General features: G+C 38.0%; 1 protein-coding gene across 2 annotated transcripts; it reads left to right on the top strand.

Annotated features, from left to right (window-relative positions):
• Positions 19 to 22,540, top strand: ZNF461 (zinc finger protein 461). 2 transcript variants are annotated; one of them, XM_013971156.2, is made up of 5 exons: positions 19 to 273; positions 1,170 to 1,263; positions 4,748 to 4,895; positions 5,683 to 5,778; positions 20,298 to 22,540. In XM_013971156.2, the coding sequence occupies exons 3-5, from the start codon at positions 4,778 to 4,780 to the stop codon at positions 21,995 to 21,997; spliced, it is 1,914 nt and encodes a 637-aa protein (XP_013826610.2). In that variant the 5' UTR covers positions 19 to 273; positions 1,170 to 1,263; positions 4,748 to 4,777; the 3' UTR covers positions 21,998 to 22,540. The 2 variants fall into 2 exon arrangements, with proteins under 2 accessions (XP_013826610.2, XP_005692390.2); XM_005692333.3 differs by having other exon boundaries at positions 20 to 273; positions 4,769 to 4,895.

A 23,195-nucleotide genomic window follows, 5' to 3' on the forward strand; every position in this document is an offset into this window, starting at 1 on the left:
CCTGGGTGGCTTTTGAAAAGAACTTTGATCTTTGGTTCATCTCTGGTTCCCCTCCGAAGTCCTCGCAGTCGTCGCCCTCCTAGTGGTAACCGGAGTCTGGGCACGGCGGGCACTCGCAGTGAGGAAGCCCCCACCCTCTGGCTCACACTGGGCGTGTGGAGCCTGCGTGTAAAAAGTGCGTGTGAGCGTTTGTGGCCATAACGAGGCGGGTGTGTGTGCGGTGGTGAGGCCGTGACAGGTGCAAAATGTGGGACCCATTGGCTCTGATGTGAGGTAGGTGACACTGTGGGGCTTGAGATCTCCCTTCAGAAGACGGTGCTGTTGTTACCTAAGTGAGATGGAACCCAGTGTTAGTCGCTCAGTAGTGTCTGACTTTGCAACCCTATGTATGGACTTGCTTACCAGTCTTCTCTGCCCACGGAGTTCTCCACGCAAGAATACTGAACTGGGTGGCCATGCCCTTCTCCAGGGGATCTTCCTGACCCAGGGATCCAACCGAGGTCTCCCGCATTGCAGGCAGATTCTTGACCAACTGAACCACCAGGGAAGCCCAATGGGGCTTTTAATTCTGTGACCGGGTGGGAGTTTGGTTGTGTCTGGGACAGAGCTTCATTTCTGCAGTTCTAGGTTTAACATCGGGACGGAGGGGGTCTGTTGAAGATCTTCCTGAGAGAATATCTGCTCCTGTAAAGACAGGCCTTTACGATGCCTGTATTAACTGGAGTCTCACTGAAGCATATTCTACTCTGCCTTTGTCAGGGAACCCCCACCTCCAGTGTCCAGACTCCAGTGCTTAACACGAAAGTGAGCTATCAGTGGAGTGAGTGTTGCCCGCCGGGGGGCCAGTTTTAGTTTCTATCCTTTCCTAGGATCAGTATCCTTGTATCACTGCTTTCTCTTTCCTCTTACTTTATAGCCAGGACCCCAGCTGCAGAGAAATGGTCCTCCTGCTCAGGGCCTGGGCACAGTCCTTCTTGAATCGATAGCTGGATCCCCTCCCCCTTGCTTTCAGTAAGGTTGGAATTTGTCCAGCTTCTCTGTGATCTTTTATGTATGTGTGTTTGGGATCTGGGAGTAGGAGACATAAAATGAGAGAAATGTTCTAAATTAGCACATTGGGAGCTCACAGACAAGATCATCTCTTTTTTTTTTTTAACCCTCTTATTCAGCAACACTTTCTTTGGACTGTGAATTTCTTCTAAAGTGGAAACAAGAAGAGGACTAATAAATACTCTGAATTCTAAAAAAAAAGCCATGGCCCATGTAAGTTGGTGTTTTGTTCCTCATTGAAGTCCTTTTTTTTTTCTTTATAGGCCGTATGCATATTTGCATTCTTTATCTTGATATTGTTACCTAACTGAAAATCATATAACTTGCCAGTGAGTGGGTAAGTTGCTGCCATGCATCCTCCTCCATATTTTCTGAAAGTTTTTTTTTTAATAGAATTGGTTATTATTTCTTTCTTAATTGTTGGATAGTTTTTACCAGCAAAAAGCATCTGTGGTAGGCAGAATAATGACTCCCCTCCAAAAAAACTGTCTACATGCTAATCCTAGAACCTGTGAACGTTACCTTATACAGCAAAAGAGACTTTGTAGAAATGATTGAATTTATGCTTTTAAGATGGGAAGATTCTCTTGGGTTATCTGAAGAGTCAGGGTTAAAAGAGGATGTAAGTATGGAATATGTATGCTTCTGTTTTAAAAAAAATACAACATTACTGAACTTTGAAGATGGAGGAAGGGGGCCATAAGCCAAGGAATGTAAGTAACCCCTAGAAGCTAGAAAAGGCAAGGAAATTGAACTGGAGAGAGCTGCCAGAAAGATGCATTGTCCTGCCAAAACCTTGATTTAGTCTAGTAAAACCCTTGTTGGACTTCTGACCAACAGATAGTAAATGTGTTCTTTGAAGCTACTGCATTTGTGGTGATGTGCAGTAGCAGTGGAAAACTAATATACCATCTGAGTTTACAGTTTTCTTCATGGGGAGATTTTAATTTCTTTAAAAGATAAATGGCTTTGGTATTTTACTTTTTCTTGAATTAATTTAGTAATTTGTGCCTTTCAGGGAATTAACTTATTTCAACTTAGATGTCAAATTTTTGGGCATAAAGTTGTGCATAATATTCCCTTATTATCATTTTAATGCCTCTCAGATCTATAGTAATACACCCTTTTAAATTCCCGATATTGATAATTTATGCCTTCTTTTCTTGATCAGTATATCAATTTTATTGTTCTTTCCAAAGAACTAGCTTTTAGTTTTATTTCCTCCCTCCCTAGTTTGCCCTTGCTGTTTCACTGATTATTGATCTTACTTATTCTTTCCTTCACTCTGTATATTCTAGATTTAATTTTCTTATTTTTCTAGCTTATTTTTATCTTATTTGCCTATCTTTAATTTTATCTTATTTTTCTAGCTTAAAATTCTCTTCTTCCATCCATGAGTTGTTTAGAAGAGTGCTCTTTAACTTCCAAATATTGGGGGACTTTTTCAGATCTTTCTGATAGTTCATTTTTAATTCTGTGGTAGTCAAGAGATGTACTCTGTCGTTTCTGTCCTTTTAAGTTTATTGAGTTTATCTTATGGCCTGAATTGTGGACAATTTGGTGAAGGTTCCATGTGCAGTTTAAAAAAAGGGGTATATACTGTCTTTTGGTAGAGTGTTTATCAGTTTTGTCTGTAGTGGTGATCAATTCTTCTATATCTTTACTGATTTTTGTTGTTGTTGTTGTTACTTGGTCTGTCAATTACTGAGAGAAGACTATTGAAACTTCTAGATATAATTGTGGATCCATCTGTTACAGTTCTGTTAATTTTTGCTTTATAATATTTTGAAGCTGTGTTATTAGGTGCATGTTATATCTTCTCGACACATTGATTCCTTGATCATGAAATGTTAATACTGCCTATTGATAATACAGTATTCTTACCTTGAATTCTGTTCTCTTTAACATAAATACTTCAGCTTTTTTTTTTATCCTTTTTTTCATAGCATCTATTTTTTTTCATCCCTATTAAAAATGCATCCCAGCTACGTTGGACCTTAGTTTCAGCACACAGAATCTTTGTTGCATCTTGTAGGATCTTTCGATGTGGCTCACCGACTCACTAGTTGTGGTACAAGGGCTCAGTGTTTGCCACAAAGGGGGCTTAGTTGCTCAGTGGCATGCTGAATCTTAGTTCCCTAGCCAGGGATCAAACCCACGTCCCCTGAACTTCAAGGCAGATTCTTTACCACTCGGCTACCAGGGAAGTCCTGCCATCCTTTTATTTTAGCCTATTTTATGTATATCTCATATAACAGCACATAGTTTGATTCTACTTTTACCCAGTCTGACAATTGCTGCCTTCAAGTATCTAGACAGGGGTTAGCAAACTGTGGCATATTGGCCAAATGCAGCTCACAGCCTTTTTTTGTATGGTCTTCAACCTGAGAATGGTTTTGCATTTCAGAAGGGTTATAAGTAAGTTAAGAAAAAAGAATGTCATGGGGGCTGTATGTGACACACAGACCTTGAACTCTGTATAGGGTAGATTGCTTATCTCTACTTCACTTAGTTCTTCTTCTGGGATTTTATCTTGTTCCTTCGCTTGGAGGATATTTCTCTGTCACCTCATTTTCCTCAGTTTACTGTTTTTAATTTCTTTTTTCTGATAGGTTAGTTACCTTTTCCAACCCTGGAGAAGTGGTCTTGTAGGAGGTGTCCTCTGTGTTTCAGCAGTGCTCCCCACTCTGGTCACTAGAGCTATATGCTCTAGGTGTGCCCTGTATTTGGACTGTGTGGGTACTTCTGTTGTGGGAAGCTGACTACTGTGAGCAGTCTGGTAGGTGTGGCTGCCTTCTGGTCTGGCTGTCTAACAAGCCCTTTAAAATGTCTATATCAATAAATATTTATTTATTTGGATGTGCTGGGTCATAGTTTTGGCACGCGAGATCCAGTTCCCTGACCAGGGGTTGAATGCAGGACCCCTGCACTGAGAGCGTGGACTCTTAGCCACTAGACTGAACTATCAGGGAAATTCATGGCCCTGTCTTATGCAGAAGCTGATGGGCACTGGTTGGCAGAGCTGGATCATGAGACTGCTGGCAATGGGGCCTCAGAGGATCTCAGAACTAATGTTGGCCCACTGGCATGGTGAGGGGGCAGAGCTAGGTTCTGTAGTGAGTGTTGTGAGGCTAGGGTCCCAGATCTGGTGTTGGCATGCTGGTGGATGGGAGCAGTTCCTGACATGGTCCTGAAAGCTGCTATTGGCCTGCTGGTGAGTGGGCTGTTGTTATCAAGATCATGTTGAAAAAGACCAAATGAGGTGGGAGATACACTCTGTCCATCTTTGGAAACTATAGTCTGTACTGGATGTTTACTAAAAAATTTGCATTAAAAAATGCTTAGTCATAATGGGGAAGAAAAGTCTTCAGGTCCCTTTTCTGAAGATGGAGATTGTCATAAGATATTCTGGAAAAATTTAAAAACTTTCACCTATTTAACTTAGTTGGAAACCTCTCTTTATTTTCTTAATTTCTAGATGAGTGACTAACAGTTTTCCACCCTATGCAAGAGGATGTGTGTGCAGAAACTGAATTGTTTAAGAGTATATGGGCACTCTTCTTCAGTCTCACTAAATTCATTTTCGACCCACACAAACTTCCAGCCTATATACTCACTGTATCATCCCTTTCCTGCATTGACTTCTTTAGCACTGCTTTTTCCTTTTGAAAAATGTTTCTTATAATTTCAAAAATAGTGCTGTGATTTGCCATTTTAGGGGTTGGTGATGTTCAAAGATGTGGCTGTAGATGTCTCTCAAGAGGAATGGGAATGCCTGAACCCTGCGCAGAGGAATTTGTATAAAGATGTGATGTTGGAGAACTATAGCAACCTGGTTTCACTGGGTAAAGTTATCTCTCTCTAATAATTCAGAATCTGCTTCTTGGAGTTTCTGCTTTCTGTGCTATGAATTTTAGGGCTGCCTTTCAAATAACAAAATGAATTTTCACTTTGTGTAGAAATGAGCACAGTTAGATGGAGTTACACCTTCATTTTCTCTACCCTCAGACTTTTCTCTGGCATTTCTTATAATTGACTTTCTTCCTTAAAAATTAAGGAGCAGAATTAAAATTCTATACCATTATAGTATAACATGGTCAACGAAACCAGGCTTTGTCGTTTGTTTCACTTGCAGTGTATCAAACGTGCAAATGTTCTAGCACAGATAAAGCTAAACACATGGGTCCTGGGTGCAAAGCTCATTAACTTTCTCAATTAGTGTAATGGACTGAATCAAAATATATCACTTACATTTACAGTTCAAAGGAACATTATTCCATTTACTATAAAGTTTGTACTCTCTTTTAAACAATTTGCATTGGGAAATTACATTCTAAGAACTTTACATTTACCATGGAAAAATATCTGAGAATAAGTATTTCAGAAACTCCTTTTTTTCTCAAAGGAAAATAAGAAGAGAAAGCTTATATAATTTAAATAACATTTTACTTTAAACATTATTTGTTTCTTATGATCCTGAGTTTATCTGTATATGAGAATTGGACTCTTCTTTCTTCTCTAGACCTTATTAAGTATCTTCTTGTCCTACAGGCTTTTTAAAAATAAATTCTGAAACACAACATTTGAATACTTTAATTTCAACCTCATCTCCATTTCTTTTTTTATAACCAGGACTTTCTATTTCTAAGCCAGCTGTGATCACTTCATTGGAGCAAGGGAAGGAGCCCTGGATGGTTATGAGGGAGGTGACAAGAGAACGGTGCCCAGGTAAGTGAGCAGGAAGTTGTTGCAAGGAGTAGGCCAACTGGTCAGACTATTGGGCTGGTGAAGTTATTTTATACAGACTAATTAGGGAAAATCTGGGTTAAAAACTTATAACAATGTTATAGTAATCAAACAGTGTTGTACTGGCATAAAGACAGATATATAGATGAATGGAGTAGAAGAGAGTCTAGAAGTAAACCCTCAGATATATGACAAGATGATTTTAGATAAGAGTGCCCAGACCATTCTATGAGGGAAAAGACTGTACTCTTGGTTTTGGGGAAACTGGATACCCTACATGCAAAGGAATAAAATTGTATCCCTACCTTACACTATATACAAAAATTAACTCAAAATGGGTCAAACAAGTAAATCTAAGACCCCAAACTATAAACCACCTAGAAGAAAATATAGGGGGAAAATTTCATTAACTGTGGATTTGGCAGTAATTTCTAGGATATGACACCAAAGGACAGGTAGTCAAAAGAGACAAATGTCAAAGTTACAAAACTTCTGTCCATAAAAAGATGTAATCAATAGCGTATTAATTGTTTTTTAAAAATTCATGCAAGTTTTTTTTAGTAGGAGATGAGAATACAATTTTTAAACGTTATAAGGATGGGTCTTCCCTGGTAGTTCAGTGACTAGGACTCCACATTCCCAGTGCAGGTGGACAAGCTACAATCCCTGGTCAGAAGGGTGTGGGTGGACTAGATCCCACATGCTGCAACTAAAAGGTCTCACCTGCTGCAACTAAGACCTGGCACAGCCAAATAAATAAATAGATAAAGAAATATTTTAAAAAATCATTTAGCTTTAAAAAATAAATAAAAATAAATGTTATAAAGATATTTTCAATCTAGTAGTGGATCAAGAACATATGAATATATATTCTAATAGAATATTTAGGAAAAATTAAATTAATAAGAAATTGTGAAAATTAAAGAAAATGACTACATTGAGGAGACAGAGATGGTAGAGGAATAATTGGAAAGGAATGATTGGTCCTAAGTAAGACCTTAGGAAAGTATAAGGTCATTCATGAGGTCATAAGGTTCATTCCACAAGACCAGGTTCATTCCACAGGTCAGAGGTCTTTGATGATGTCTATAACTCACAGTACTCCAAAGCTATAAGAAGAGTTCTTTCTGTTATTTGAAGCCACCTAGGTTGTGGTACTTTGTGAGATCAGCTCTAAGAAATTAATACAGAGGGGGAGCATGGAAAAGTAATATATACTCTCCCAAGTGTTTTGCTTTCATTTAAGATGTTATTTTTATTATTTTTTTATACCTCATGAGGCCTTTCCTTTTGCATAGGTGTGGTGATTTCTTTTAAAAAAAATTTATCTTGAAATATTGAATCAGCCTTACCTTGAATATTCCACTTGATCATGCTACATATTATTTTTTTATTCACTTTTGGTTTTGATTGGTAAAATTTAATTGAAGATTTTTTCATCTAAGTTGATGGGAGATATTGGCCTGTAGTTTTTTTGTTGGTGTAAGAATAATAGTGGCTTCATAAAGTAAGTTGACAAGTATTCTCCTTTCATCTATTTCTGGAAGAAATTGTGTAAAACATTCTGTAAAGGTTTGGTAAAATTCTCCAGTGAAGCCATTTGGATCTGGATATTTTTTTAAGCCTCTTTTAAATTATAAATTCAATTTGTATTAATATAATAGTTATAGGACTTCCCTGGTGGCTCAGCTGGTAAAGAATCCACCTGCAATGTGGGAGACCTGGGTTCAATCCCTGGGTCGGGAAGATCCCCTGGAGAAGGGAATGGCTTACCTACTCCAGTATTCTGGCCTGGAGAATTCCATGGACTAGTCCATGGATCGCAAAGAGTCAGACCCAGCTGAGTGACTTTCACTTTCTTTCTTTCTTTCACTTTAATAGGACTGTTCAGATTTCCTGTTTCATCTTTGGTAGTTTTGGTAGTTTGTGATTTTCAAAGAATTGCTTCATTTCTTCTAAGTTGTCAAAGTCGTGAGTGTAAGTTACATGTGGTATTCTTATTATCCTAATGAGGGCTTTTATATACATATATATAAATGTATGTATATATATATATAATATATCCATGTATATAAAGGACATATATGTCCTTATAATCCTTCAAAAAATTTTTTCTTTGAGATTTTTAATTTCACTCTTGGATTATTTAGAAACGTTACTTGGAGGTGTTTAGCGATATTCTCGTCTTTCTTTTATGGTTTGATTTTATTCTGGTCTCATGTGAAAGTTAGAGGAGGCTATCTATAATAGTCTTCCCTCACTTCTGACATCAATTCCACTTTCAAGGGACTCCCTGGTGGTCCAGTGATTAAGAATCTGCCTTACAATGTAGAGGGGGTGGGTTCAATCCCTGGTTGGGGAACTAGGATCCCACATGCCATGTGGGGCAGCCAAAAGACTTTTTTTTTAAGTGGCACTTTCAAGGGTTCCCAAGACCACTGTAACATTTGATAAGTCACTGAAAGGATTCGTAGAACTCACTGAAAGCTATCATCCTCACAGTTAGTTTGTCATAGCAGGAGACAGATTAAAATTAGCCAAAGGAAGAAGTACACAGGGCAGAGCCTAGAGCCAGAGTTCCTAGTGTGGAACTTCCCATTGTCCTCTCCCAGTGGAGTCATGGACAGTGCTAACTTTTCCCATCAGCTATGTGTAACAATATGCATTTGGGCATATTGCCAAATACAGAAACTCACCTGAGCCTTAGTGTCCAGAATTTTTACCAGGGTTCCTTGTTGGCTACCCATGTGGCTGACCTTTAGTTTCTTGCCTCTTAGGAGGTAAAGCTGATACCTTCAGTCTCCAGTCTTTCTGAAGGAAAGTTGATACCTCATGGCTGAAACCTTCCATCATAAATTTTATCATTAGATTTGTCTGGTGGCTTTGGCCCTTAGGTAAGCAAAAGACACTTTTTGTAGAGGTCACCTCCCTGGAGATGAAGACAAAAAAACCTTTCTTCAGGTAAGGTTAAATTCTTTATTATATATCGTAGAACATATTCTATATGATTTTGATTCTTTTAGGATTCAAGATTTGCTTCATGACCCAGAATATGGTCTCTCCTGGGGAATGGTCAATGTATGTTTGAAAACACTGTGTATTCTGTTGTTGTTGGGTAGCATGTGCCATGAATGATGATTAACATCGTATTTGTTAATGGTCTTGTTTGTTTCTTCCATATTCTTGCTGATTCTCTGTCCAGTAGTTCTATCAGTTGCTGAGATTAGGGTATTTGAATCCCCAGCTATAATTGTGATTAGTGTGTATCTTTCAGCTTTGTCAGTTTTTCCTTCATGTGTTTTGAAGCTCTGTTAGTAATGCTTATTAATTTCTTTACTCTGAAATCTACTTTATCTGATACTAATGTAGCATTTCTATTTTCTTTTGATTATTTACATGATACATATTTTTGAAATGAGTTTCTTGTAGACACCATGTAACTGGGTCATGTTATTTATCCATTGTGTCAATCTCTGTCTTTTAATTGGTAATGTAGAGCATGTATACTTAAAATAACTATTGATGTATTAGGCTTAAGTCTGCCATTTTGTTATCTTCTGCTGGTTCCCCCTGTTTCTTGTTCTTCTGTTTTTTTTATCTTGCTTACCTGTGAGCTGGGCTTCCCTGGTGGCTCAGTGGTAAAGAATCCGCCTGCCAATGCAAGAGACACATGAGATGCTGGTTAGATCCCTGGGTCAGGAAGATCCCTGGAGAAGGAAATGACAACCACTTCAATATTCTTGCCTGGGAAATCCCATGGACAGAGGAGACTGGTGGGCTACAGTCCATGGGGTCGCAAAAGACTTGGACACAACTTAGAGACTAAACAACAACAACCTACGAGTTACTCAAACATTTTTAGAGTTCTATTTTGATTTATAGTGTTTTTTTTAAAATAAACTTTTTTATTTTTTTAATTTCAGTGTTTGTTCATACACGCACACACACACGTTTATTTATTTATTTAGCTTGCTGGCATTGAAATTTAAGCATTTCAACTGAAGTGTAGAAAGATTACATCCATTTAGGTCCTCTACTCTTTTGATTTTTTTTTCTTGATTGTTTAAAGTATGTCTTCTACATAGATTGATCACTATGTAAGATACTGTTAGAATTTTTGTTTCAACCATAAAATAAGGTAAAGAAACTTGTGGAGTGGGATAGTCTATTATGTTTACTTTTATTTTTTTCCATTCTTGTCTTCCTTTTCTGAAGGTCTTGCCTTCTATTATTATTTTCTTTGTATTTGGAGAGCTATCTTCAGCTATTCTGTAAGGGGTACTTGCAATAACACACTCTCTTAGTTTTCCTTTGTCTGAGAATGTCTTTATTTCTACTTCATTCCTCAAAGATAGTTTCACTGTGTGTAGAATTTGAGGTTGACAGTTCTTTTCTTTCAGCACTTAAAAAGTATTGTGCCATTTCCTGTTGCTCAACATGGTTTCAGATGACAAATCCAGTCTTTTGAGTTGGTGTTCCTCACTATTTTAAAACATTTTTTTCTTCGCTTAGTTTTCAGAAATATGTGTTTTGGTTTGATTTCTATTTATCTATTTAGGAATTTTCTGTTTCTTGAGTCTATAGATTTGTGTTTTATATGAAATTTGGGAAGTTTTCAACCATTATTTCTTTGAATACTTTTTCAGTCCCATAGTCTTTCGGTCCTTCTGGGATTTGGATGATATGTTGGATCTTTTGCTATTGTCCCACAGGAACTGAGGCTCTTTTTAAAAGTCTTTTTATCTTTGTTGTTCAGGTTAATACAGTTTTTAATTTCACTTAATCTAGTGGCTCTGTCATCTCCACTCTCCTCTTGAGACCATTCAGGGTGTCTGTTATAACGGTTATTATATTTTTCATTCCATTTACTTTGTATAATTAGTATTTTTAAAATATTTTATTTTATTATCTTTTATTGAGGAATAGTTGACTTACAACAGTAAATTCTTCTTTATGGCTAAGGAATATTTCATTGCTTATTACATCTTCTTTACCCATTCATCTGTTGATGGACACTTGGGTTGCTTCCATATCTTGGCTGTTGTGAACAATGCTGCTATGAACACTGGGGTGCATGTAGCTTTTGGAATTAGTTTGTGTGCATGTGTGTGTTTGTTTATTTTTAGATACATGCCCAGCAGTGGAATTGCTGGGTCATATGGTAGTTCTGTGTTTAGTTTTCTAAGGAACCTCCACACTGTTTCCTCTAGTGGCTGCATTAATTTACATTCTCACCAACAGTGTACAAAGGTTCCCTTTTTCCCACATCCCCCCCAACACTTGTTTCTTGTAGACTTTTTGATGACAGCAATTCTGACAGGTGTAAGGTGATACCTCATTATGGTTTTTATTTTCATTTCTCTGATAATTACAGATGTTGAGCATTTTTCTTGTGCCTGTTAACCATCTGTATCGCTTCTCTGGAAAAAATTTTTTTCATGTCTTTTGCACATTTTTAATCAAGTTTTTTTTTTTTTTGGTATTGAGTTATATGAGCTGCATGTTTTGGATATGTATCTTGGATATTACCCTATTGGTCATATCACTTGCAAATATTTTCTCCCATTCAATGGGTTAACTTCATTTCGTTGATGGTTTCATTTGCTGTGCAAAAGCTAAGTTTAATTAGGGCCCATATGCTTGTTTTTGCCTTTATTTCTTTTGCCTTTAGAGTCAGATCAAAAATGTATTGCTTCGATTTATGTCAAAGAGTGTTCTGTCTGTTTTCTTCTAGTTTTATGGATTCAGGTCTTACATTTAGGTCTTTAATCCATTTTGAGTTTATTTTTGTACCTGGTATGATGAAATATTCTAACTCCATTGTTTTATGTATTGCTGTCCAGTTTTCTGAGTACCACTTATTGAAGATATGGTCTTTTCTCCATTGTATATCCTTCCCTCCTTTGTCATAGATTAATTGACGATAGGGGTGTATGTGATTGAGATTTTAAATTATCTTTTTAAAATGAACCTTAGAATTCCCATTTTTGTGATATTTGCCTTGATTTCTCTAAAGAAGAGGAAGATCATAAAGACAGTGTGAGGGCAGAGTACTTCGTTTTCATGTTTCCCCTACCACTAGACTTGTTGCAGTTTTCATTTATGTTTTTTCTTAAGTAATTGCCATTACCTGATCTTTCCACCTGTTTCACACTCATTTCATCTACTGGTATAAATGAGGAGGGGAACAAATACAATTGATTTCTGATAGTATCTAACTTGGCTGTCAAGATTAGTGGGGAATGTATATACTCCAGCAGCTAGTACCGTTGATTTTTCTGGGTCCTGTCATGTTTTCTAGAGAGAATGGAATATTCTGTTTAATCTGAGGGTCTTGTCTGTCTGAATTAGTTAAGAACCAACGCTGTAGAACCATCAATTCTGTGTGTTTCTCCCTGATTTCTATCCCTTGCTACATCCCCAGAGGTAATCATTATTTTATATTGTTATGGTTCTTCTATTTAAAAACTAGTTTGCCACATTTGTGTATGCCCTTATGCACAATATTGTGTTTTGCTTATTTCTTTTATGAAAATGATAATGAATATGTGTCTTCTGTGATTTAGTTATTTTGTGCCACATGGTTTTACAAATTTTCCCAAATTACTTTATACCTGATTTCATTTTCACAGCTATATAATATTCCATTCCATATTTTTCTGGTTGTTAATTCAGTTCAGTTCAGTTGCTCAGTCGTGTCCGATTCTTTGCAACCCCATGAATCACAGCACACCAGGCCTCCCTGTCCATCACCAACTCCAGGAGTTCACTCAAACTCATGTCCATCGAGTCGGTGATGCCATCCAGCCATCTCATCCTCTGTTATCCCCTTCTCCTCCTGCCCCTAATCCCTCCCAGCATCAGAGTCTTTTCCAATGAGTCAACTCTTCACATGAGGTGGGCAAAGTATTGGAGTTTCAGCTTTAGCATCAGTCCTTACAATGAACACCCAGGACTGATCTCCTTTAGGATGGATTGGTAGGATCTCCTTGCAGTCCAAGGGACTCTCAAGAGTCTTCTCCAACACCACAGTTCAAAAGCATCAGTTCTTAAAATAAAAACAAAAACAAAGCATCAATTCTTTGGCGCTCAGCTTTCTTCACAGTCCAACTCTCACATCCATACATGACCACTAGAAAAACCATAGCCTTGACTAGACGGACCTTTATTGGCAAAGTAATGTCTCTGCTTTTGAATATGCTATCTAGGTTGGTCATAACTTTCCTTCCAAAGGGTAAGCGTCTTTTAATTTCATGGCTGCAGTCACCATCTGCAGTGATTTAGGAGCCCCCCCAAAATAAAGTCTGCCACTGTTTCCCCATCTATTTCCCATGAAGTGATGGGACCGGATGCCATGATCTTCATTTTCTGAATGTTGAGCTTTAAGCCAACTTTTTCACTCCCCTCTTTCACTTTCTTCAAGAGGCTTTTTAGTTCCTCTTCACTTTGCCATAAGGGTGGTGTCATCTGCATATCTGAGGTTATTGATATTTCTCCCAGCAATCTTGATTCCAGCTTGTACTTCTTCCAGCCCAGCATTTCTCATGATGTACTCTGCATATAAGTTAAATAAGCAGGGTGACAATATACAGCCTTGATGCTCCTTTTCCTATTTGGAACCAGTCTGTTGTTCCATGTCCAGTTATAACTGTTGCTTCCTGACCTGCATATAGTTGTCTCAAGAGGCAGGTCAGGTGGTCTGGTATTCCCATCTCTTGAAGAATTTTCCACAGTTTATTGTGATCCACACAGTCAAAGGCTTTGGCATAGTCAATAAAGCAGAAATAGATGTTTTTCTGGAACTCTCTTGCTTTTTTGATGATCCAACAGATGTTGGCAATTTGGTCTCTGGTTCCTCTGCCTTTTCTAAAACCAGCTTGAACATCTGGAAGTTCATGGTTCATGTATTGCTGAAGCCTGGCTTGGAGAATTCTGAGCATTACTGTACTAGTGTGTGAGATGAGTGCAATTGTGCGGCAGTTTGAGCATTCTTTGGCATTGTCTTCTTTTGGGATTGGAATGAAAACTGACCTTTTCCAGTCCTGTGGCCACTGCTGAGTTTTCCAAATTTGCTGGCATATTGAGTACAGCACTTTCACAGCATCTTCTTTCAGGATTTGAAATAGCTCAACTGGAATTCCATCACCTCCACTAGCTTTGTTTGTAGTGATGCTTTCTAAGGCCCACTTGACTTCACATTCCAGGATTTTGGCTCTAGGTGGGTGATCACACCATCGTGATTATCTGGGTCATGAAGCTCTTTTTTGTACAGTTCTTCTGTGTATTCTTGCCACTTCTTCTTAATATCTTCTGCTTGTGTTAGCTCCATACCATTCCTGTCCTTTATCGAGCCCATCTTTGCATGAAGTGTTCCCTTGGTAGCTCTAATTTTCTTGAAGAGATCTCTAGTCTTTCCTATTCTGTTGTTTTCCTCTATTTCTTTGCATTGATCGCTGAGGAAGGCTTTCTTATCTCTCCTTGCTATTCTTTGGAACTCTGCATTCAGATGCTTATATCTTTCCTTTTCTCCTTTGCTTTTTGCTTCTATTCTTTTCACAGCTATTTGTAAGGCCTCCTCAGACAGCCATTTTGCTTTTTTGCATTTCTTTTCCATGGGGATGGTCTTGATCCCTGTCTCCTGGACAATGTCATGAACCTCTGTCCATAGTTCATCAGGCACTCTGTCTTTCAGATCTAGGCCCTTAAATCTATTTCTGACTTCCACTGTATAACCATAAGGGATTTGATTTAGGTCATACTTAATGATCTAGTGGTTTTCCCTACTTTCTTCCATTTAAGTCTGAATTTGGCAATAAGGAGTTCATGATCTGAGCCACAATCAGCTCCCGGTCTTGTTTTTGCTGACTGTATAGAGCTTCTCCATCTTTGGCTGCAAAGAATATAATCAATCTGATTTCAGTGTTGACCATCTGGTGATGTCCATGTGTAGAGTCTTTTCTTGTGTTGTTGGAAGAGGGTGTTTGCTATGACCAGTGCATTCTCTTGGCAAAACTCTATTAGCCTTTGCCCTGCTTCATTCCGTACTCCAAGGCCAAATTTGCCTGTTACTCCAAGTTTTTCTTGACTTCCTTCTTTTGCATTCCAGTCCCCTATAATGAAAAGGATATCTTTTGGGGGTGTCAGTTCTAAAAGATGTTATAGGTCTTCATAGAACCATTCAACTTCAGCTTCTTCAGCGTTACTGGTTGGGGCATAGACTTCGATTACTGTGATATTGAATGGTTTGCCTTGGAAACGAACAGAGATCATTCTGTCGTTTTTGAGATTGCATCCAAGTATTGCATTTCGGACTCTTGTTGACCATGATGGCTACTCCATTTCTTCTAAGGGATTGCTGCCCACAGTAGTAGACATAATAGTCATCTGAGTTAAATTCACCCATTCCAGTCCATTTTAGTTCGCTGATTCCTAGAATGTTGACGTTCACTCTTGCCATCTCCTGTTTGACCACTTCCAATTTACCTTGAATCATGGACCTGACATTCCAGGTTCCTATGCAATATTGCTCTTTACAGCATTGGACCTTGCTTCTATCAGCAGTCACATCCACAACTGGGTATTGTTTTTGCTTTGGCTTCATCCTTTCATTCTTTCTGGAGTTATTTCTTCACTGATCTCCAGTAGCATATTGGGCACCTACTGACCCAGGGAGTTCTTCTTTCAGTATCCTGTCATTTTGCCTTTTCATGCTGTTCATGGGGTTCTCAAGGCAAGAATACTGAAGTGGTTTGCCATTCCCTTCTCCAGTGGACCACATTCTGTCAGACCTCTCCACCATGACCTGCCCGTCCTAGGTGGCCCCACACGGCATGGCTTAGTTTCATTGAGTTAGACAAGGCTGTGGTCCATGTGATCAGATTGGCTAGTTTACTGTGATGATGGTTTCAGTGTGTCTGCCCTCTGATGCCCTGTCACAACACCTACCATTTTACTTGGGTTTCTCTTACCTTGGACGTGGGCTATCTCTTCACAGCTGGTCCAGCAAAGCACAGCTGCTGCTTCTTACCTTGGACTAGGGGTATCTCCTCCCAGCCGCCCCTCCTGACCTTGAACGTGGACTTGCCTTGTTAACTAGAATGTTCATAATTTTTTTCTAGTATAAACAGTGGTACTATTAATATTCTTACTCATCTCCTGAAGCACATAGTATGTTATTTACTAGAACTGGAATTGCCAGGTCATAAAACACATACATCCTCAACTTTGTATTATAACAAATTGTTTTCCTACATGTTGGTACTAATTTACATTACCACTGGCAGTGTGTAATAATTCTGGGTCTTCAACATCTTAACAACAGTTCAAATTTTTAGACATTAAAAATTTTAGTCTGGTGAGTATAAAATGTTATCTCATATCTTAATTTGAGTTTCCTTGATTCCTGATGAGTTTGAGGATTCTTGCATATGACTACTTAACACTGGTGTTTCTTCTGTGAAGTGCCTGTTCAGATTTTTTGCCCATTTTTCTTGTAGGTTATCTTTTTTCTAGTTAGACTTGTATCTTTTGTGTCTTGTTTAAGAAATTTATGTTGTTGTTTGTTGTTGTTTAGTCATTAAATCGTGTCCAACTCTTTTGTGACCCCATGGCTCCTCTGTCCATGGTATGTCCCAGGCAACAATACTGGAGTGGGTTGCCATTTCCTTTTCTAGGGCATCTTCTCAACTCAGGGATTGAACCTGTGTCTCCTACATTGCAAGCAGATTGCTTATCACTGAGCCACCGGGGAAGCCCTCTTTATGTATACATATATACTATTTTTCATCACAAGCCTTACAGTTTTTCCATTTGGTGTTTATGTATTTATAGTGCATGGTAGGGATCCAAGTTAATTTTTTTTCTAGCTATAGCTATTTTTTCTAATATGATTCAGTAATTCTTTTCTCACTGATCTGCAATGCTTCCTGTGTGGATCTGTGGATCAACATGAACGAACTTTGAGGACATTATGCTAAGTTAAATAAGCCAGTCACATATAGGAAAAAAATAGCAAATACTGTAGGACTCTAGTGATGTAAGGTACCTAGTCAAATCCATAGAAACAGAGTGTAGACTGGTGCTTCCAAGAACCTGGAATAGGGAAGAATGAAGAGTTATTAATGGGTACAGAGTTTCAGTTCTGCAGGGTGAAAAAGTTCTGGGGATTGGTTGTATAACAGTGTGCACATACTTAACACTACTACACTATACACTTAAAAGTAGTAAGAGGGTAAATTTTATGTAGTGTGTATTTTATCACAATTTAAAAAATATTTTTAGAGGTATAGGTAAAATTTAAGACTTAGCAGTATATGATTGGTATTTAAGCTTGACTGTTATTAAAGGAAAGGGTGTAGATTGAAGGCTGACCAGAGCCTGATTTCTGGGACATTCCAACATTTAGAGGTCAGAAAGTGGAAAAGAATGCATTAAGGTGAACTGAATATAAGTAGAGATGTAGGAGAATAACCAGGAAAATACGGTATAAAGCGAGCAACTGGATTGATCAGTTGTGTCAAATGCTAGTAATGAGTCAAACAGAGTGATGACTGGCATTTGAGCACTGATTTTGGCAATTTTGTTAGTGACTTTAGCTAGGAATATTTCAACAGAGTTATGGGAGTTGAAATATTTGTTGGAGTGGATTACAGAGAAAATGACTAACATACAAAGTCACTTGATCTAAGACAGAATCAGGGAAAGGATGGTCTTTTCAATGAAGGGGGCTGATATCTATTGAAAAATAGGAATCTTGATTTCTGCCACACACTAGGTGGATTATAGGTCTAAATACAAAAAAACTTCTAGATGATATGAATATATTTTATGACCTAGGAATCAGACTGTTTTAGAATTAACTATTTCTGTTTATCAAAACATTGTATTAAGAGAGCAAAGGGGCCAGCGTCAGAATGGGACACGATACTTGCATTATGTAGTTGGTTATATATATAGTTGCATTATGTAGTTGGATATATATATCCAGAATATATTAAGGATTCCCTACAATTCAAAAAGACAACTAAGTCCTAGAACTACCCAAATGTCCCTCGACTGAAGAATGGATAAACAAAATATGATTTATCTGTACAGTGAAATATAACTCAGTCATAAAAATAAATGAAGTACTGATACATGCTACAACATCACTGAACCCCGAGAACATAGTGAGAACAGACACAAAAGGTCACATATTATATAGTTACATGTTTATGAAATTTCTTAACAAATTCATAGAGACATAAAGCAGATTGGTGGTTTCCAGGGCATGGGAGTGAAGAGGAGAACAGAACATGACTGTGGATGTGAGGTTTCTTTTTGACGTGATGAAAATAATCTGGAATTAGAGATCTGATGGTTGCAGAACATTGGGAATGTACTACAAGTTACTGAGTTGTACACTTCAAAGTGGTTAAAATGATGGATTTTATATGTACTTTATCACTCCTAAATTAATAAAAATGAATGAAATACTTTGATAGGCAATTTATTAAAGAAGATATCCAACTGTCCAATAAATATGTGGCAAAGTGTTCCATCTTGTTTGTCATCAGGGAGATTAAAAGTTAAACCACAGTACAGTATCACAACACATCTGCCAGGATGCCTAGATATAAGAATATTGGCAATAACAAGTGTTGGTGAGGATATGAGGAACAGGAACTCTTTCAGAGTTTGATGGAATTGTAAATTAGAAAACTGTTGCATAATGTCAAATGAAGCTGAACAAATGCATATCCTCTGATTTGATAATTTCACACCTAACAGAAAGGAGTCCTGTTTCCACCAAAAGAAATGTGCATGAATGTTCATATTAGTACTAATCATAATAGCCAGAAACTGGAAACAATGCAAATGATCATCATTAGGAAAATGGAAAAATAAATTGTTAGAATTGAATGCTTTATGTATCTGTTGACCTCAAACTTTCTTTTCTGAAACAACCTCTGAAAAGCTCTAAGATAAGAAAGAATTTGTAATGTCCTAGATGTTACAAGAGACTAATGGTGTTATGACACAATGAATAAAACAGAATTAGACTCAAAATGTGATTTTAATGCTAATCAGAGGCCTTATGTAAGACTCATGATAAAGAGGTGGAGTTTTAAAATTTCAGTTTAATGAGAGGCTCTATTAGTTTAGATATAGGTTTGGCTGTATGTGACAGAGACCCCAAAATAATTGTAGCTTAAACTGTATAGCGGACTAGTTTTCTCTTGGATTAAAGCCTAGGGTAGAGTGCCGACTCTGCTCTGCAGAACCAGCATGTGACAGACATGACATCAAATGCACATTGCAGCTGGCTTTGCTGAGGAAGCAGGAAAGTAACAGATATAAGGGGTGGGCCAGCCAACTCTTAAGAAAGTTCTCAGAAGGTACTGTATAATACTGCATTTCTTTAGGCAGAATCCAGTTGCATGGTATATTCTGCTGCAGAGTGCTGGGACAGGCAATGTTTATATTGGGCAGCCTGTTCTCAACTAAAACCCATGGGTTCAATCAGTGTATAAAAGGGAAATAATAGATATTTGAGAATAACTAGCAGATACCACATAATCCTTTGGCCTGATGGAGAGTGTTAAAACATACAGACTCTTAGAGATTCTAATTCAGGTGATCTAGAATGTTTTGTAAACATCCATAATTGCAACAAAATCCTATGGTGATTCTCAAGTGGATCAACATATGAGAACCACTGACCTGCTGGATGATGCTAAAGCTGAAACTCCAGTACTTTGGCAACCTCATGCGAAGAGTTGACTCATTGGAAAAGACTGATGCTGGGAGGGATTGGGGGCAGGAGGAGAAGGGGATGACAGAGGATGAGATGGCTGGATGGCATCACTGACTCAATGGACGTGAGTCTGAGTGAACTCCAGGAGTTGGTGATGGACAGGGAGGCCTGGCGTGCTGCGGTTCATGGGGTCGCAAAGAGTCGGACACGACTGAGCAACTGAACTGAAGTGAACTGACCTGTTAATGAACTTTCTCACGTTTCTCTCATGAGCTTTCATTTCTTTCCGTTCACCTTACCCTTTTTCATTGTTATATCATGGTATTTAAGAGCCCCTTAAGCCTTTCATTTCTTATGTGAATTATTTCCAATTATCTCTCTTTTTTGCCTTCCCTGATAGCTCAGTTGGTAAAGAATCTGCCTGCAATGCAGGAGACCCTGGTTCAATTCCTGGGTCGGGACAATCCAGGAGAAGGGATAGGCTACCCACTCCAGTATTCTTGGGCTTCCCTGGTGGCTCAGCTGGTAAAGAATCCACCTGCAATGCGGGAGACCTGGGTTTGATCCCTGGGTTGGGAAGATCCTCTGGAGAAGGGAAAGGCTACCCACTCTAGTATTTTGGCCTGGAGAATTCCATGGACTGTATAGTCCATGGAGTTGCAAAGAGTTGGACATGACTGAGCAACTTTCACTCTTTTCTATCAGAGATATTTAATTTCTCTTTTAATACAAAACAGAAATTAAAATGTGCTTCTTTATGTTTCAGATTTGGTGTCCAAGTGTGAGCCCAAGAAGTTATCTCCAAAAAGAAACATTTATGAGACAGAATCATCCCAGTGGGCTATCATGGACCCATTTAAAAATGATAGTCCTGAGAAATCCATTTTCAGAGACATTCAGGCATGCAAAAATCAGTTTGAGAGACAACAGGGAAAACAGGAGGGCTATTTCAGGCAATTTGTTATCAACCATGAACACATGCCCATTTTTAGCCAACATATTTTGTTCACTCAGGAATTTTATAATAGACAGAAAATCTTTGAATGTAAAGAATGCAGGAAAAACTTCAGTTGCCATTTATTCTTTAGTCATCACAAAGCTCATTCTAAAGGAAAACTTTCTGACTGTAAGGAATGTGCCGAAACTGATGATACATCATACCTTACTAAACAGAGAATTCAAAATAGTAACAAGTACAATGAATGTAAGGAATGTTGGAAGGCCCTTATTCATTATTCACAACTTAAACAACATTTGAGAATTCATAATGGTGAAAAATGTAAAGAATGTGGCAAGGTCTTTAATTATGGCTCAGAACTTTTTCTACATCAGAGAATTCACAATTGTGAGAAACCCGATGGATGTAAGGAATGTGGAAAGTCCTTTATGCAGCTGTCACAACTTATTCAACATCAGAGACTTCACACTGGTGAAAAACCCTACGAACGTAAACAACGTGGGAAGGCTTTTATTTGTGGCTTTCAACTTACTGAACATCTGCCACTCTGTACTGGTAAGAAACTCTTTGAATGTAAAGAATGTGAAAAGACTTTCAGGCATCGATCACCCATTACCATACATCAGAGACTTCATACTCACAAGAAACCTTATGAGTGTAAAGAATGTGGGAAGGCCTTTAATTATGGTTCAGAACTTATTCTACATCAGAGAATTCACACTGGTGAGAAACCCTATGAATGTAAGGAATGTGGGAAGGCATTTAGGCAACGATCACAGCTTACTCAACATCAAAGACTTCACACTGGTGAAAAACCCTATGAATGTAAGCAATGTGGGAAGGCTTTTATTCGAGGCTTTCAACTTACTGAACATTTGAGACTCCATACTGGTGAAAAACCCTATGAGTGTAAAGAATGTGGGAAGACTTTCAGGCATCGATCACACCTTACAATACATCAGAGAATTCATACTGGTGAGAAACCCTATGAATGTAAAGAATGTGGAAAGGCCTTTAGCTATCATTCAAGCTTCTCTCACCATCAGAAAATTCATTCTGGCAAAAAACCTTATGAATGTAGTGAATGTGGGAAGGCCTTTTGTGACGGCTTACAACTTACTCTACATCAGAGGATTCATACTGGTGAGAAACCCTATGAATGTAAAGAATGTGGAAAGACTTTTAGACAGTGCTCACACCTCAGAAGACATCAGAGAATTCACACTGGTGAAAAACCTCATGAATGTGTGATATGTGGTAAAGCTTTTAGACTTCATTCACACCTTATTCAACATCAGAGAATTCATACTGGTGAGAAGCCCTTTGAATGTAAGGAATGTGGAAAGGCCTTTAGCTATCATTCAAGCTTCTCACACCATCAAAGAATTCATTCTGGGAAGAAACCATATGAATATGAGAAGGCCATTAATCATGGCTTACAATTTAACCTACATCAGACACTTCATACTGTTGAAACACCAGTACGATTTCTTCTCCCCACATCTTAGTGTAGCATCAGAAAATTCTTTTAGAAGATACACATTTCCTTTTTTTCTTCAAGGAAAATGTTGGTAAAATACTGGGTTTCATTAGTATTGATTTATTTTAGTAATCTTTGAACTCTTTTTTTTAAGTGGGAAAATGAATAAGTTATTAAAAGGGAAAAAATGCTCTGATTTCAATGCTGTTTTTGAGTTCTTGTAATTATCAGTATTGGAAGTAAATTTTATAAAACTGTGTTTTCTCTGAAAACAGTGAAGTGGGAAAGAAATAAAATGAAAACAATTTCTTCCTCTCCTACAAATCCCTGAGAAAACCTATATGTGTGTGTTGCTTCTTTCTTCATGATCAAACATATCTGCACATTGCATGTATGTTTTGCGTGTGTGTGAAAGTTTTTACCCTCTATTGTTACATATTTCATACCATTTGCCTTTTTCATTTAAATAATCATGGACATTTTCCCAGGTCAATACATATAGATCTGACTCATTCTTTTTAAAGTTTCAGAATATTTCTAGTATGGGATGTAGGCCAGTATTTTGAACCATCTCCTACTGTAGACATTTGTTTCTACTTTTTCACCAGAAATTATGGTGTAATAAACATTCTTAACATTTTCATATTTCTATTGGTAAATTCCCAATCATCAGAGTATATGTGTATTTTGATATATTAATTTTGTAGTTGAAAATATTAGGAAATGAAAGCAATACTATGAAATTCAAAAATTACCCAAAATAGGGCTTCCCTTGTGGCTCAGTGGTAAAGAATCTGCCTGCCAATGCAGGACACATGGGTTTGATTCCTAATCTGGGAAGATCCCACATGCTGCAGAGCAACAAAGCTCTTCCACCACAATTACTGAGCCTGTGCTCTAGAGCCTGTGCTCTGCAACTATTGAGTCCATGTGCTGAAACTACTGAAGTCTACATTCTGCAACTACTGAAGCCTGTAAGCCTAGAGCCTGCTGCAACAAAAGAAGCCACTACTCACTTCAGCTAGTAAAGCCCACTTGCAACAATGAAAACCCAGGGCAACCAATAACAAATACATTTTTAAAAATATTCAGGGCATCCCTGGTAGCTCATGGTTAAGAATCTGCCTGCCAATGTAGGAGACACAGATTCGATCTCTGATCTGGGAAGATCCCACATGCCACGCAGCAACTAAGCCCATATGCCATAACAATTATTGAGTCGGTGC

The sequence above is a fragment of the Capra hircus genome, chromosome 18, assembly GCF_001704415.2.
Source record: "Capra hircus breed San Clemente chromosome 18, ASM170441v1, whole genome shotgun sequence".
In the NCBI taxonomy this organism is placed as follows: domain Eukaryota; kingdom Metazoa; phylum Chordata; class Mammalia; order Artiodactyla; family Bovidae; genus Capra; species Capra hircus.